Here is a 17,042-nt window from a genome sequence, read left to right as displayed (position 1 = left end):
ACGTGTAGATCAAATGCACCTGGAATTAAAAACAAACTCAAATTCTTTTTGGTTCCACAAAACTTAAACTCCGTGTTGATATCAAGTTTACGAAGTCATTAGTATGAGAAAACGTATACCTTAGGGCACGTTCAGTAACCATTTTGTTAGTTTTTAATTTTAAATTTTTTTAGAGATAGAAGGTAGATATAGAGTGAAGAAATGACGACTAATGAGACGTAGGATAATGTATAAGAAAAAGCGCACACAATAAAAATTAGAAACCAACAACTAGCAACGAATTTAAATTATTAATTTCTTCTTTGTTTATTCCCCAACCCTCTCACTATCCTTCTGTGTGTATAATTTTCACATATTACTTATCACATCTTTCAAATGAAATTTTTTTCAGTGTGTCAGGAACATGATTCGTTGACATACCTAATTAGAAATTTTTCTTTAAATGTCTAATCAATTCCATTACGATAGTTGGTGGGAAGATCCTCTCCTGAGCTCAGGATGGAGATTCTCATGAGCAACCCATCTAGGCCGTTCAAACTTAATCTAACGGCTTTAATTATTATAACTTTTAGAGATACCCCATGCTTGAAGCTGTTTGATCAAATTTAAACAGCCCGGATGGATTGCTCAGGAGGATCCCATCCTGAGCTCAGGAGAGGATCGAGTTCCTAGTTGGTGTCCTTATTCGTATTTTTGGCATACTAAAAAATCTTTATTAAAAAAAAAAAAAAAAAAAAAAAAAACTACAAATTAAAAACGAAATGATTATCGAAAATTGTATCATTTACCCAACTCTCGTATGCATTGGCTACAAAGACAGACACCAAGAAAGAACGAAATTTTAAAAAACAAGACCGAAAATTGCGAAAAGAAAATCTCAACCCACCATGGAAGTAAAGGAACTTGCTTTCCCAGAAGTTGTATCTTTTAGCTGAAAATAAGATTATGAAAATACCATCTTTTTCGACATTCAAGTTGTCTCCAGACGACTTGGCTTTGCTTTTACAGAAATGCATGAAAGCAAGAGCTCTGAGACAAGGCAAGCAAATTCATGCAGTGCTGTTAACAAGTGGGGTGGACATGAATTTGTTATCTTTGAGTTCAAAGCTTGTGGGGATGTATGCTGGTTGTGGGGATGTTGGGAATGCACACCAAGTGTTTGATAAAATTCCCAAGCCAAACGTCTTCGCGTTGAACTGGCTGGTTTTGGCGTCAGCGTTTAATGGGCAGTTTGAGGATGCAATTGGGTACTTTTATTTGATGCAAGAGTTGGGAATTGTTGGCAACAAGTTCACGTTTCCTGTCGTGCTTAAGGTTTGTGTTGGTTTGATGGATTTGAACAAGGGAAAGGAAGTTCATGCTGTGGTGAATAAACTTGGTTTTGAAAAGGATGTGTCTTTGGCAAATGCCTTGATTGACATGTATTATAAATGTGGAAGTTTGTGTTATGCTCGTCGCGTGTTTGATAGGATGCTCGACAGAGACGTTGTTTCTTGGACGTCGATGATATGCGGGTATTTTAACATAGGAAAGACTGATCAAGCGCTCCTCTTGTTTGAGAGGATGAGGTTGGATGGATTGGAACCGAATGATTTCACATGGAATGCAATGATAGCGGGGTTTGCTCGGTGTGGAGATACAAATCGAGCATATGCGCTTCTGTCTAGGATGACTAAAGAGGGATTGGTTCCTGATTTGGTTACTTGGAATGCGTTGATTTCAGGTTTTACCCAAGGCCAGCATGCTGATGAAGCATTTAAACTGTTCAGGATGATGTTGGTGTCTGGAATTAAAGCGAACCTCGTGACTATCACAGGGTTGCTACCAGCTTGTGGGATCATTGGTTCAATTCAAAGAGGGAGAGAAATTCATGGATTGATCTACAGGATGGGCTTTGACGTAAATGTGTTTGTTGCTAGTGCTCTTATTGATATGTACTCAAAATGTGGCAGTGTGAAAAATGCTCGAAGTGTATTTGACCAGAATCCTGTAAATAACATTGCATCATGGAATGCATTGATTGGATGTTATGGTAAGTACGGTATGGTTGATTCCTCCATAGAGCTTTTTGAAAGAATGCAAGCAGAAGGAGTGCAGGCAAATGAAGTGACTTTGACATGCGTACTTTCTGCGTGCAGCCACAGTGGTTATGTAGAGAAAGGTTTAAAGATTTTCAAGTCCATGAAAATGTGTCATGGAGTTGAGCCAGGTACAGAACATTATGCTTGTGTTGTTGATCTCTTGTGTCGGTCAGGAAAGATGGTAGCAGCTTACGAATTGGTTAAGGGAATGCCTATAGAAGTCACTGAATCTATCATTGGAGCCTTTTTCAACGGTTGCAAAGTCCATGGAAGAAGAGATCTTGCTAAAATGATGGCAGAAGCTATTCTAAAAATGGAGTTAAAGAGACCTGGAGGTTTTGTAACGCTTTCGAATATCCATGCTGCTAACGGAGAATGGGAAGAGGTTGAGAACGTAAGGATGGTGATGAAGCAGAGGAAGATTCTTAAGCAACCTGGATTTAGTTGGCTCGGTAAAAAGATGGCTTTGTCAGACTTGCAGTAGAAAAGAAGTCAAGAGAGTATGTATCCAAGGTGTGCCTCTAATCAGATAGTATCAGTTCAGAAGATCGTCACATAATCCCTTTTGTTTTCACAAAAGACATCTCTTGTACAACTGAATTGATTTTCCAAAATTTTGTATCGACGCCATTGATCCATTCAGTTTTCAAAGACATGAAGTTTATGAATTTGACTGCATTGGTAACAAACTCCAAAAATACTCTTCTTTTTCATTGCTTGATACCCTTCTTTTCCAAGCTACTCATCTTCCCAGATGAATTTTGTGTATGCAGACACAAGATCAAAACGGAGAAGCGGATGGTGAATCTAAACATGAACTGTTGAACTTGGCGGCTGAACAAGTACAGTTACTACTCAACCTCGAGTTGCAGGTTTACATTTCAGATTCTGGCTAACATTCTTTTGTTCATTTCTTAATTCCTGAAAACAGTTCTCCGAAAACAAAGTATACAATTATAACCCTTGAAGCCACTAACGTTTAAAAACAAGTTTGACACCATATAACTAATCCATCTGTTTGATTTAAGTATTACTGAAGACTGATTACATAATCCAAATAAACACTCTCAACACACGGCATGAGTAATTAGTAGAACTTGTCATAAGCAGATGAATTGTTAATTTTGCTATGTCGAAGAATGTCTTTCGATATATCTCCCTACTTCATACTCATGAAACTAAAACTGCAGCTATAGCAGTGTTGCTTTTCAGACATGTGGCGTTGAAGTCAATGCATGTTTTGCTGCCAGGCTTGGGGGATCACGCTTTTTGAAGTGTCTAGGACTTGGAAGAGAACATGTGAAAAATTTGGATGGAAAAAGTGCAGTTAGGAATGACTTTGTTTAATAGGGACAAAAGGTTGCTTATGAATTCTCTAAACCTCCATAATTAATGAAAATATTTTGAAGAAAGCTCAAAAGGGTCCCAAAAAAGGTCCTAAAATCACCCACTCTTCCAATAATTGCATGCCTTAAAAGGGTCCTAAAGAGGCTTGGAATATAAGAAACCATGCCTTGCATGGTGTGGTGGTTGTCCAATGGAGGGGTGTGGGGGGTCTCTCTTGAACCACTTTATCTACTCACGCGTTGATTTTGTTTTGTTTCAAGACCCAAATGCACAAAAGTTCCAAGTAATTTGTGAAAAATATGCACGAGTAGAATCGGTTATAAATTTTCAATAAAAAATTATAATTGAAGGGACACTTTGGCCTGTTTTTATTGTTTTCAAAACGGCTTGACAATCAAACGCGCTTTTGGTTATGTTTGGAAGAAAAATTTGAAAGCATGTATGGGTTGCAAAAGTGCTTTATGAGGAACACCTATTGTGTGCTTTAGGAAGACATGTTTATAATAAAAACCCTTCTAGTATAAGTGCTTATGAGAAGAAGTGTTTCTTGCTGTAGCGATTCCAAACAAGGCACTCATATCGTGTTATATATACGGCTTATTGCCTGTTTGACGCCCCCACAATTATATTCCAATACTATTTGTGCAAATTTTGCCTTAAATGTTTCGAGTGTTAAGGAAAACCTCTACGAACTAATCTCTCATTTGTTTTATTAAGATAAACTCTGAAAACGTGCAATCACTTACAAATCGGGGTCGGAATCTTTTCACCTTGTTGAGAATGAAGGACCCCAATTTCATTGAAGGTGGGAGTTGTATAGTCTTTCTTTCCATGTTGTGCAGAAAACAATGGGTTAGCAAGAAAGTCAAAAGACAGATATGAACTTAAAGATCTCAAACCATGTTTGGAAATTACTAAAGAGAAAACATGAGGATTGTTTTCATGTGTTGTCTAGTTCTTATCCTTACTTTAGACAAAATTGTACAAAGGATTGGCATTAGATGCATGCAGCTGGCAGTCATCCATTAATATATCAAATCAATTTGGTTCTTTTCTTGGTTGGCTTTTTGCAAAAGTTAAGAGTTTAAAAATAAAACCTACCATTAAGTCAAAGAAAAAAAATATAGGGGATTCATATATAGATCGATTGTACGAATATAAGAACATCATTGCATTTAGTTTTGTATTAAGTTTTTCATTAGCTCTAAGTCTTCTTCTACCCCTTTTGCTCTGAGCCTCTATCTCATAATTGTATTTTAGACATTTGTAGGTATTTGTTTCATATGTCCAAACCATTTTAACCGATTTTCTCTCGTCATATATTCATATAGAGATAAAACTACATAAATTGGTTGTTTTTCAATGTGAAATATGAATATTCTATGAACTTTTGCAAGATGTTATAGCTTTGATCCAGTTATGTCGGCCATTTATAAGAGTCGCCATCTTAGTTCATAGTAGTTTCACAAAAGAAGGTACTATGCCCTTAAATTGTAAAGGAGTGCCCTTCAAAATGGTCTCTATCTAGGGAGCCATTGTTATCCTTTTCCAAAGGGCATCTCCCCGGATAAATTATTGTGTTTAGAAGAATCGTGAGTGGATCGCGTCTTTTGTTCGACTATGTCAAGAAGAGAAAAGTTGAAACTAATGTAAAGATGGTGAGACCCTAGTGTTTCTCTCAAAAATGACCTTAATGTAGAAGAAGTGGCTATTGCATACAAAGTTGAAGGCATGGAATTAGGGATATGGCTTGGCAAATTTAGCTGAGTAGATCAGGTTTGTTGCAAGATCACCTCTCTTCCTAACCAAAAAGGTCTCATGAAAACGTACACATTACTACAAAATAGAACAAAGTAAAGGAAAATTTGACCTCAATAAAGCTTACCAACAATGATATTAACCAGAATATTCATCTTCAAATCCAATATCTACAATTCTTCTTTTCTTTCCTAATCTTACTAAACAACATCAGGAATCAGTCACAATAATACGGTATAGAACTCGTTATTCACAAAAGTTAAACGTAAGATTTATCTTTAAAAAAATACCATGTGATTGTAGTACTAACGGCTATTCATAATATTCTTAAACCATTTAAATACAATATCAACTTCTCATTCCTCGATTCAATGCCTTTTAATGCACTCTTCTATTCGATTTATCTAGCCCTTTATGCAAACAAATGCAAACAAATAAATACCATTCAATGTCTTTTAAAATTCGTATGCTACTACTTTCTATCTAGCGACTATCTGAGAGGCAAACCTATATAATAATTGCCACTTACTAGTTTAGGAAAATATAATAAGGAAAGTGGTATTATAATTTTCCCTCTTGCTTGGTGAGGTATTTGGGAGCTACCTGAAATAACTATTGCTTTATTTTTTTTAAAGGGTGACTTGATCGGCACCCAACTTTAAGTTAAGTTCATCCAAATTTTTTATGAAACTTGAATTTCTTATTTTACCCTTAAACATAAGAGTAATATTAGAGAGACTACCTATTTAAATTGTATTTTATAAATCATATAACGTGATCGTTGATCGTTGGATTATAACTTAAGTGTTGATTAACATTCTTATTTCATAGTAGTGACACATCACATAGTTTATAAATTTGAACTAAAAATTTGGTTTTCCTAATATTACCCTTTCGGTTATTCCTATTCCCACTCAACTTCTCTTTCCAAACACTCTTGGGGGGGGGTAAGAGAAGGACAATGCTATTCACACACCAATTTTTACTTTTCACACACTCCTTCCAATTTTCGATCGTCGGATCGAATGAATTGAAGAAGATCAATGACAAAAAATTAATAAAGGTGTAGGGAAAAAAATGGATATATGGAAAAAAACACAAGCAAGAGTCCCTCAATCACTCTTCAAAATGAGTAAACTGCCGATATGCCCCCTGAACTATCACTTAACTTTCGATTTCTCCCCTGAACTTTTTAATTGGAAAATTAAGGACTTAAACTAATTTTTTTGGCCGATTTACCCCCTGCTGTTAATTTTTCATTCATTCCATCCAAATTTCTGTTAAATGGAAGCATGTGCATAACAAGTGTGGGTAGTTCGGTTGCTTCATTCTTTAAAATAATTGAAAACCTTAGATTTCTAAAATATAAACCTATGCAAATATGGGTAATTCTATAGTTTTTGTGTCAAAAGGTCTAGTGAAGTGCTTTTGTCCACAAAGGAGAGTTACGTGGTGTGCACATGATAAAATGTTAATTTGGATGAAATCTATGAAAAACTAACAGTAGGTGGGGAAATCGGCCAAAAAAATTAGTTTAAGTCCTTAATTTTTTAATTAAAAAGTTCAGGGAGGAAATCGAAAGTTGAGTGATAGTTCATGAGGTAAATTAACATTTTAGCCCTTCAAAATTGAGGTAGCTTTTAGTGTTTTAAAAGTTTTTAAAAGATAGTTGGGTTAGCCCACTCATCCACCTCTTTAAGATAGATAACATTGTTGGTCAAAAAAAAAAAAATTGGGTGAACTTATTAATATTTCTTAGGTTCTCAATAAGGGTATTTGTGGAATAAAATTGGTTAACCAATAGAATTTAAAAGTTTTAAAACAATGATTGGGTGAACTTAAAATTGGGCGCCTAATTCCTGCTTATTCATTGTATCTGGGTAATTTTTCAAATCATACTAGCTGTCACAAGTTCAATCTATAGCTCTAGGGCATGTGAAGGGGTTCACTTTAATGAATCATCTACTTTTGTGACTTAAAATTGAAAACTTCTCAATCCAAAATGAAAAAATTCCTTTATTTAATGTAGATAAGGGCAAAACATATACGTTTAGAGAAATGTTAAGAGAACTCTCTTAAAATAGAACTCTACATAACAACAATTTTCGTGCCACTTACAGTTTAATGTCAATTTTCGTGCCAACATTATAAACATTATGCAAAAAATATGAGGTGATAGAGAGTCTATAGAAAGCCTCACTATTGAAAGACTCTCCTTAGCATTTCTCATACATTTATATGAAAGATTCCAAAATCGCCAAATGTGTAGTCGAAGATGTATAGAGGGTTGAACTAGGTGCATTTTTCCGAAGAAATGTTAAATAGTTGGAATTGTAAAGGTTTTAATTCACAGACCAAATAAGTAAATGACTCATTAAAATAAGTGAGGACACTGCCTAAAACTCTCTTTGTTTTTTTTTGGGCAGAAACATTCCCTAAAACTCTCTAGTTACATGCATCGTATCCATATCTAAGACCCTTTTCAAAGAAAAACAAAAATTTTAATCACACAAATTATTTATCGTCATCTAAAAAAGCTTATTACTTTTCATACTTTATCCTCTTTGCTAAGAACATGAAAAACTTGGGTCAAATTCCTTGACCAGTCAGGCATGATAATAAGATAATTTTCACATCATTAGTTATTTGTTATGTAAGTTTTTTTAAGAGAAACGATAGCTTTCATAGATGATTTGAAGAATTTGTACAAAATAAAAGAGCAACAACTTAATTACAACAATTTTCAAATAACAAGTCAAAAAAAGGAGGAATCTCAAACCAACAACAAAATCAATTAGTATGAAGGACATACCGACCTAAGCGACACGATATGACATGTAAACTTTCATTGATAAACATGTCGACACGGCATTGATTCGTATGTAATCGAAATTTCAAAAGCATCAATATAAAAAACATATCAATAATAAATAACATTATGATATATTTGTCGATATTAAATTATCAGACTATCAATCGTTCTAAGTGGTCAGTGTTAACTGTTAAGCACACAGGCTGGTACAATACCATAACCAGGAAACAAAGACTTTTAATTTCTGAAAACCACAGTGTGATGTTAAGCGTAAGACTTTTGAGCTTTAGTTTAAAACAAAGAAAACTCATATGGTAAAGAAAAGTATGAAGTTAAAATTACCAAAATGCCCTTTCACATACATACAGTCTCACACATCACAGTCTACAGAGTCGCAGACTACAGAGCCAATCAACAAATATCTCTTCTTCTCACCCTTCCTTCTCAGCTCTCTCTCTCTCTCTTCCCGTTTAAGTCGAACCAGTTTCTTGGGTTCGCAGCACTTTGGCCTGCCTCACATGCCAATCCCCAGTCTCTTCAAATCTCTAAACTTTTTTATCTGGGTGTCCAATATTTCACCCTCAGATCATACTTTTGCCCATTAAAATCTCCATATTTCTTCACTTCGAATCACTGACTGAGGAAAACCCATCTCGGTTTTGGTCCTTTTTGACCCTCCTATGAGTACTTCAATAGATTCTGAGTGTTGGGTTTTCTCACAACAGGTCAGTTTCTTCTCTCTCTCTATCTTTTATTTTTATTTTTATTTTTAGCATTTTGTGATTGGAATTTGGAATATGCGTTAAACTGTGTATTTTGTTGCTTTCTGTTTAAAAAATTTGTGGGACTTGGATGTTGAAGCTGATTGAAAGAAATGGTTTAATATGATGGCACAAATGAAGCAAGAAATGGTTTTGATGGTCAGTTGAGTTCTGTCTATTTCATTGTGTATGCGATTCATGCTGTCTTATGGATCTTGCTTGGATTGTTTCTGTGTGCTTTTGGGTGTGATTTTCCAGATAGTAAAATTTGTTACTTTGATTTTGCATGTTTCGAAAGTTCGAGTCTTTGTGGAGATGTGGCTTTTCATCCGTTTTTTGGTTCTGTTGTGATTAATTTTGATGTGTTTTCACTATTGGGAGCAAACCTGTATGAATTTCGACTTTGTTGGCCGAAAAGTCTGAATCTTTGTAGCAGTACTTCATCGTTTGAATCGGTGTCCAGGCATGTAAGATCCCATATCTTGTAGTGACACAAACTTAAAAAATTTGGCTGAAATCAGAGTCTCTCTTATGGGGTTTTCGATATGTAACTTTCTTTAATGCCTAATTGGTTTGTGTGTAAAAAGAAGTGACAGTTCTCAATACCATCTCTTGGAAGCAAAACAACTTAGTCAAGTGACCTAGAGTTGTGTTTTTCTTTGTTTCATTTGACTAATACTTTCTATGGCGTTTCATCATAAGATGCTTCATCAAACAAATGCAGTCATTGCATCTATTGATGTTTGAAATGAAAGCAAAACCTACACAATTTGAACTCCTAAAAGATATATAGATTATGAGCTGCCTTTATATTCTGGAGTTAGTTGTTTATGAGAAGCATTGGATGCCTGCTAGTAGCTGTTTTATAGTATTGATTTTATACGCTACTGGTTGTTCCTTATGTATTTACATCATGCTGTCTAGCTATTTAGTTGGTTGTATTGTTACTTATCATCATTGTCGGGATTGTTATATACTTGGAGAAGCCACCACTAGTTTTTGTAGGATGGCATATAATTTGTGTCATCCCTGAGTTCTACCGATTATTAGGGGGGATGAATTGATTTCTCGATTCTGAATTGTACCTTAAGTAACTATAAGTGAAATTAACATTTGTATGTTTTTTTCATTGCAGCATAAAACTTATATTGCATGAAATATTCTTTTCTGGAGTTTTGAAATCATGGGTAGAGGTAGAGGAAAGGGAAAGAGGTTAACTGTCAACAATCATGATGATCCTGGTAGTGGTGAGGAAGAAAAAATACCGGCACAAAAGAGAAGGGGAAGGCCTCAAAAGCCATTAAAAGATGAGATTGATGAAGAAGAAGCTGAAAGAATAGAGGCAGATGATAGTGAGAATGGAAAGGCTGGTATCTCAAGCAAGGAGGTAAAAAGCCCCTCTGTGGCAGAGAATGGTAAGAAGAGGAAGCGGCAATCACAGGTGAAGGAGAAGTCAGATTCAGTTAAGGAGGAAAATGGTAATGGAACGAGATCAAGCACCGATGACTCAACTAAGTCTAATGGATTTCGGCATAATGGGAGCAGGCGGAAAAACAAGCCCCGTCGAGCAGCTGAAGCTGGTGTTGAATGCAAGTGAGAGACGATAACTTGTGCATCCTTTTCTCATTGCCAAAAAAGTCACAGGACAGGAAGTGAGGCCTAGTAAATCTCTAGTTTCTTTTTTCTTTTTCTGCTTAATTGTTCTTTGGTAATTTCGAACATCATTCCTTTTTTATTTGAATTGTGAAATTTGGAATGCATTCTGATGGATGTAGTTTTCCATGATGCTCTGATATTTTAAATTTTGACTATCTTATTTTTTGCATTGTATAATTTGCAGAACATATTTAAGCAGTTGCTCTCTCTCACATTGTTACCTGTTTTTCGTGCAACTAATGAGATATCTATAGATTCATATTAGATAACTTAACTAAAAGGTTGTGTTATATTCTTTATGAGGAACAGTTCTGAGAAGGTCAGCTTTAATGCTTCCCCCTAATTAGAACAATCTTGCTTCTGCTAGAGACACTTTTTTTAGGCATTACTGCAAGCAGAGTTCATCTTCTCCTGATCTACTTTGTTTTGAATTGTTATTTTATGGTGCCTCTATAACTTGTTTTTGGATTATTGGACTAACATCTGAACTTGGTAAATGTTGCAATTCTTCATATGTAGCTGTTTTGCTTCATTAGCGGGTAGTTGAGCTTCCATCAAGGGCTTTTTGTCTCTCTTTGGACCTCACACTTTAAACATGTCCATGATGGAATTGTGTTCATAGTCAGCACACATTTTCTAGATTTATACTGGATCAGTTTGCACTAGCTAGTTAGGGCCAGACCATTGAGGTATATTGCTTATTCCTGAGCCTTGAGATGAGGCTACAGCTAAAGCGTGGTGGTTAGTATCTGGTTTAGAATGTTTGTAACAAATTCTGTGTTCTTGAAGCCAAAGCTTTTTCCGAACGTTAAAAACTAAGAATGCATGGAGGGTTGAGTGAGTAACCAACCGAAGTCAAGGTTGTTTAGACTTTGTTTTAGAATGCATGGAGGGTTGAGTCTTGAGTGAGTAACTAACGAAAGTCAAGGTTGTTTAGACTTTGTTTTAGCTTCGAGGAGGACCTGTGTTCGGTCAGTCTCTCTAATTATTACGCTTGTGGTTAAGTTCTGTAATTTCCACTTTCCAGTAGTATGTGTGTTTGTTAGCAGGATATGTTTTATCCATACTTGGTGTTTTTTAATGGAAACATAATATTCCTAGGATCATATATCTGTTACTAGGCCATACTTGCGGATACTAGCTGGGTGTTTTGACTGATATGATTGTGAAGTTTTATGCTATTAAATTCGATATTATGTGATATGGTTAAGGTGTGCTTTCAGAATCCCAGTTAAAGGTTTTGTACTGGCTTGAAAATGTCGATTAGGACATCACATTGGTTTTCAAGTTGTCTTGTAGGGCCACTCCGGCACCTGAAGAGGTGAATTTTTCACTTGAATATTTTAATTAGTGAAATTTACATGTTGTACTGCTGGTGTACTGGTTCTAGTGGTAGTGAATCTTGTGATTCAAGTGAAGTACTCTTGGATGTAGAATAACGTATGAACCCAGGAAGGGAGGAAAAGAAAGAAAAAAAACAAGGAGAATGACGAGTTTAACGTGAAAGTATATTATGGTATATCCCCTTAGTTGTTGGAGAATAGGACAAAATATACAGGACTTTTATGCAAAAGGATCTCTATTTTTTTCAAAAAATAGGGATTAGGTGTGGGACTCACTTTCCATCGAAATTTAACGATCCGAACAGTCTATTTTATAAGTTTCGATTCATAGATTATCTTTGCAAAAATTCAATTAAATTCGAAACCATTTGCCTACTTAATTATCAAGATAAAATTTCATTGTTTCTTATATAACAAAGTATTTGTTAATTTCTTTGAACCTAATTAGATATCTTAAACATTTATAGTTTGGCTAATATTTTGCAAGAATGATCTATGAGGTACAACTTAAGAAATAAACGGTTTGGATCATTAAAGTTCGATGTAGTGTGGTGGACCTTACAACTAATCCTTATTTTTATAAGAAAAATGGGGATCCCTACCCTTGTCTATATAGGCACCTCTCATATCGGTAATTAAGTTCGGATAATATTGGTGATGTTGATGGTGGACCATACTGGGCATATAAAGTTTAATTAGTAATATATATATATATATATATATATATATATATATATATATATATATATATATATATATATATATATATATATGCACCTTTCATATCAATGATTAAGTTTGGACAATATTGATGATATTGATAGTGGACCAGTATCACGTTACACGATAGATGCTAATAGCATGATATACATTAAGACCTCGATTGACATGCCATATTAGACCCTATTCTAGTACGAATCCGGTGTTTGGATCGTGTATAACTTTAGCATGCTTCACGCACACTTAATTATCCCCCAAAACCTATGTATCATTTTAGTCGGGTGAAACAACGCTTGTGAATTCCTTCCTCCGTTCGATTATCTTGGCGTTCGTGAATTCCTTCCACCAGTCGACTGGCCGTTTGCGAATTCCTTCAACCGTTTCTTCGTCTCATCTGATTTTGAGTTCGGTCTGTGAGCAAGAGAAGGGTTGAGCTGCCAAATTCTGATAAGCAGAATGGTGGGCAGGTTAACACTGCGCCAGGAAACGGCGTTGTATCCTTCGGTTTCTTCCAGATCTTCCAAAGTTTACTAATTTCTGTTTGTTATTTCGAATGTGACATTCTGAGTTGGGTAAGTGTGACTTGGAACTTGAAAACCAATCAGATCCAAGCCCATTAGGCCGTGTATTCAGATTGAGCTGGAGCTTTTTGGTCCAAAACACTGTTGAGAAAATTAGAGTACACAACTCTAATATTTAAGTATTAAAGAGATAAAACAAGTTAACAATTTTAAAAGTTATGACGCTTTTTCACTTTCTAGAGATAAACTCTATAACAATCACACTCCTCACAAAGACCTTATATCTCACTCTCACACTTAGAGTGGAACTTATTTCTTAGTTCAAAACGAATCAACAACTAGTTGCACAGGATCACAGTCAGTGATACTCTTAACTTAATAAAGAAAGAAAAAAAAAGGAAGTCGACTTCCAAACTAAAATAAAACGTAAATAAATATAGAAAATTGTTATTAGCACTCTAAAAATCTTTTTTGGCACTCCAAACTTTCCATAATTAGAAAGAAAAATACACCTAATAAATATTCAGATTGAAAATATTCATCGATCTACAAAATTTTCTCATGGAGGTACCCATTTTTTTTTGCCACAGATACCAATATACTGGCCAAAAGACACTACGATATTAAATTCATATGTGGTTGAGATATTTATGAATTTAATCATTAAAATGCATAAGCTCAATTATACATTCAAGTTAGATCAATTCTCAAAGTTTTGGTCAACAATAAAAACTGCTTACCTATGAGTTCACCTATAAAACATGCAAATGCGATATACTTTTTTTACCACAATTCTATGTATTGTGAATTTTTGTCGGCAACTTTTGTGGCATATAGAGGCTAAAAGATACTACGATATTAAATCCATATGTAGTCGAAATATTTATCAGTTTAATCATTAAAAGGCATAAACTCAATTACACATCCAGTTTAGATCAATTATGAAGTTTTGCTCCACAATAAAAACTACTTAGCTATGAGTTCGCCTTTAAAGCGTGCAAAAGGTGATATACTTTTTAGCCACGGTTCAATGTATTTTTCTTTCTAATTATGGTAAGTTTGGAGTGCCAAATGAGATTTTTGGAGTGCTAATAACAATTTTCTATATTTATATACATTTTATTTTAGTTTGGAAGTCGACTTCCTTCTTTTTTTCTTTCTTTATCAAGTTGGGAGTATCACTGACTGTGACCCTGTGCAACTAGTTGTTGATTCGTTTTTCACTTTCTAGAGATAAACTCTACAACAATCACACTCCTCACAAAGACCTTATATCTCACTCTCACTTCTTGGTTCGTTCAAATGGGGTAGACCCCTTCTTCTTTGATAGGCATGGATGAGACATTAAAGAAGCACAGAAACACCATGTTAGAAATATCTAGCTAATTTCATTTTCTTCACTAGAATTAACTACACTAATGTTGAAAGTTGGTGGAAGCTTCAACTTTTTTTGACTTTTCCTAGCTCAAGTTTTAACTAATTTTCATGGGTTGGTCTTTATTCTTTGGGTTGGTGTCAATCTTCAACCCTCCCCCCCTCAGCTTGTACACACATTTATATGATATGGGTTTATATCTCTTGGCTATGGCACTAGATCCCAAGTTTGATGCTCCAGTGCAATCTCTTTTCCCATAGCCTTAAGATGTGATGTCTCTTCACACATCTCAGGTTCAACTTACTATGGATGCATTGGCATATTTAGGATTTGGCTTTTGTATTCTTGTAACCTCCATAGTTGTAATTGTGGGGTTCATACTTCCATTTCACTAGGTCTAAATTTCCTGGTTGATGCACGCTAGTTTGCAAAGGATTATGAAGCTCATCTGGTTTAAAATCGTCACCATTAAACGAATCCTCAAGCTCATTTGGACTCGGGCAGTTTGATCCCCCATCTTCTACTGCAAAGTATCTCCAATGTCTTTCGAGTCAGGCAACACATCCTTTTCTAAGGATCACCGAGAAGATGCTTCATTAAACACCACATCTCTTGATGTGTAACATCTTCCAGTCATAAGATCACAACATATCTATCCTTTTCTTTGGATGTCGTATCCCACAAAGATACATCTTGCTGCCTCTTATCAAACTTGCTATGTAGATGACTTGGAACAAATAAGTAGCACACACAGCCAAATACTCAAAAGTAGTTAACTGTATGTTTCATATCCCACAATGTCTCAAAGGGTGAAACAAATTCTAAACTTGGTTGAGGAAGCCTCTAATCACATCAGTTGCAGTTCTCATGGCTTCAACACAAAACCTTCTTAGTACATCTTCATATGTACCATATAGATTTCTGCAAGATGTTGGTTCTTTCTTTCCATTACACCATTATGTCGTGGTCAGGTGAAATGGTGATGTATTCTACATTCATTTGAGGTGTTATATATATGAGTAGGCAATTGATCTTCTTCCCCACTTCTCCTTCGATTGTATCTCTAAACTCTTTAAATTTAAAAAATGTGTCAAAATTTTCTTTCCCGAAGAAAATTCACACGTATCTGGAGAAGTCGTCAATGAATGTTACCATGTAGCGCATCCCACTTATCGATGGTTGCTTGACGGACCCGCACACATCATAGTGAACTAGTTCTAATGATTCTTTGTTTTGAACTTTGACTCCTCGTATGGTAGTTGATGTGCTTTAACATATTAACATTCTACACAAACTGTGTTTCTCACGTCAACAATCATTACATAGTGAACCTACAAAATGTATGTCAAAAAATTAGTGTCCTGTAACATATGTATATTATATCTTTATTGATACTATTATCTATTTATTTATTGATACTATTATTAAGATAAAAGGTCTAGTCAACCGTCTTTTACAAATACTAATTAATTATGTCCCCATTATTTTATCCTTAGTTGCAATAAACATAATAAGGATAAATTAGTAGTTTGCATATTTAAAATATTAAAATATAAGTATGCATGTGTATAATTGGTAGGATATATAAAGTCTTTTTTTTTTCAACACTAGCATATATTAAACCAGAACGCTATCTTTGGGGAAAAAACCCTTAAAACATATATCATTGTATGACTTAGTTCAAATTCCTCACTTCCTTAATATAATATATCGATGTACCAAAAAAACCTTAATATTTTTGGAACAAATAGTAAATGTGTAATCTCTCAATTTTCCTTTTTTAATAAAACTGAAAACTCACGTAGGGTTGGGTTAGTGTACCTACGTACAAGATAGTTCTCTACCAATCCTATCTTTTCATTTGGTTATATCTTTTCATTAATTGATATATGCTGGTTTTCGATCTTGATTGATTTTGTGTAACGTGGGTTGGCATGCATGGATTAAAAAGACTCAAACTCCATAAATCCATTTTCCAACTTAATATGTAGAGCCACACCATCAAAACTTAATTAAAAAGACTCTACAAAATCACTCATCAAATTTAAGGCTCAATCCTCTCTCTATAAATATGTAGAGCGACTTTCTCACTCTAAGGTGTTTCTTTAAAATAAAAATAAAAAGGAACAACACCTAATTAACTAGAAAAGAAATTCAAAACTTTTGTAATAAGTGAATAACAATAAAAAAAAAGAAATTTGTAGAGGCTTTGTAGAGGATGTTGGACTGCAAAATAGAGGAGCATTTTAGTGTTTTGCGCCCATAAGTCAACAAATTTGTATTTAATAAAATTACATTTGCTGTTAGATTACAGAGAAGAGTGATTGTTATGGAATTTAGGAGGAAACATATATATTTCAGAGAGAGGATTCACAGAGAAATATGAACCAATTTCATTTCATCATCCTTGCTTATCGGAATGTGACCGACTACAAAAACAATGTAGGGCAGTGTTATACCTTCTCTCTCTCTCACACAAGAAAGAATATATCACAACCATTCATTTTATCTATTCTATGAGATAGCTACAGTTGTCACCCTACATTGCTAACTCTCATGCAATCTAGAGCATTCATTTTGGAATGTAATCCAATGGCTCTAATTAAAACAAGTAAAAAATGAATTGGTTTATTTCAGCTAAAACACTTAAAACTAACACTCCCTTCTA

The 17,042-nt window shown here is 34.8% G+C and overlaps 2 protein-coding genes across 5 annotated transcripts; both read left to right on the top strand.

The window, feature by feature from the left end:
- Positions 1 to 756: 756 nt before the first annotated feature.
- Positions 757 to 3,501, top strand: LOC126588493 (pentatricopeptide repeat-containing protein At5g59600-like). 3 transcript variants are annotated; one of them, XR_007611487.1, is made up of 3 exons: positions 757 to 2,594; positions 2,855 to 2,953; positions 3,272 to 3,501. XR_007611487.1 is itself a non-coding variant. In XM_050253586.1 (2 exons), the coding sequence occupies exon 1, from the start codon at positions 946 to 948 to the stop codon at positions 2,563 to 2,565; it is 1,620 nt and encodes a 539-aa protein (XP_050109543.1). In that variant the 5' UTR covers positions 757 to 945; the 3' UTR covers positions 2,566 to 2,594; positions 2,855 to 3,053. The 3 variants fall into 3 exon arrangements, 1 of the variants encoding a protein (XP_050109543.1); XR_007611486.1 differs by lacking the exon at positions 3,272 to 3,501 and having other exon boundaries at positions 757 to 2,762; positions 2,855 to 3,053; XM_050253586.1 differs by lacking the exon at positions 3,272 to 3,501 and having other exon boundaries at positions 2,855 to 3,053.
- Positions 3,502 to 8,398: 4,897 nt separating this feature from the next.
- LOC126588508 (uncharacterized) lies at positions 8,399 to 10,627 on the top strand. Of its 2 annotated transcripts, none has more exons than XM_050253612.1 (2): positions 8,399 to 8,723; positions 9,895 to 10,627. In XM_050253612.1, the coding sequence occupies exon 2, from the start codon at positions 9,943 to 9,945 to the stop codon at positions 10,354 to 10,356; it is 414 nt and encodes a 137-aa protein (XP_050109569.1). In that variant the 5' UTR covers positions 8,399 to 8,723; positions 9,895 to 9,942; the 3' UTR covers positions 10,357 to 10,627. The 2 variants fall into 2 exon arrangements, with proteins under 2 accessions (XP_050109569.1, XP_050109570.1); XM_050253613.1 differs by lacking the exon at positions 8,399 to 8,723 and adding an exon at positions 8,810 to 8,918.
- The last annotated feature ends 6,415 nt before the right edge of the window (positions 10,628 to 17,042 follow it).

The sequence above is a fragment of the Malus sylvestris genome, chromosome 11 (assembly GCF_916048215.2).
Source record: "Malus sylvestris chromosome 11, drMalSylv7.2, whole genome shotgun sequence".
Taxonomy (NCBI): Eukaryota; Viridiplantae; Streptophyta; class Magnoliopsida; order Rosales; family Rosaceae; genus Malus; species Malus sylvestris.
The sequence above is the reverse complement of the archived record's forward strand: the minus strand, read 5'-3'. Positions and strand labels throughout refer to the sequence as shown.

Coding starts and splice junctions, on each gene's coding strand:
- LOC126588493 (XM_050253586.1), top strand. CDS start 946: ATGAAAATACCATCTTTTTCGACATTCAAGTTGTCTCCAGACGACTTG.
- LOC126588508 (XM_050253612.1), top strand. CDS start 9,943: ATGGGTAGAGGTAGAGGAAAGGGAAAGAGGTTAACTGTCAACAATCAT.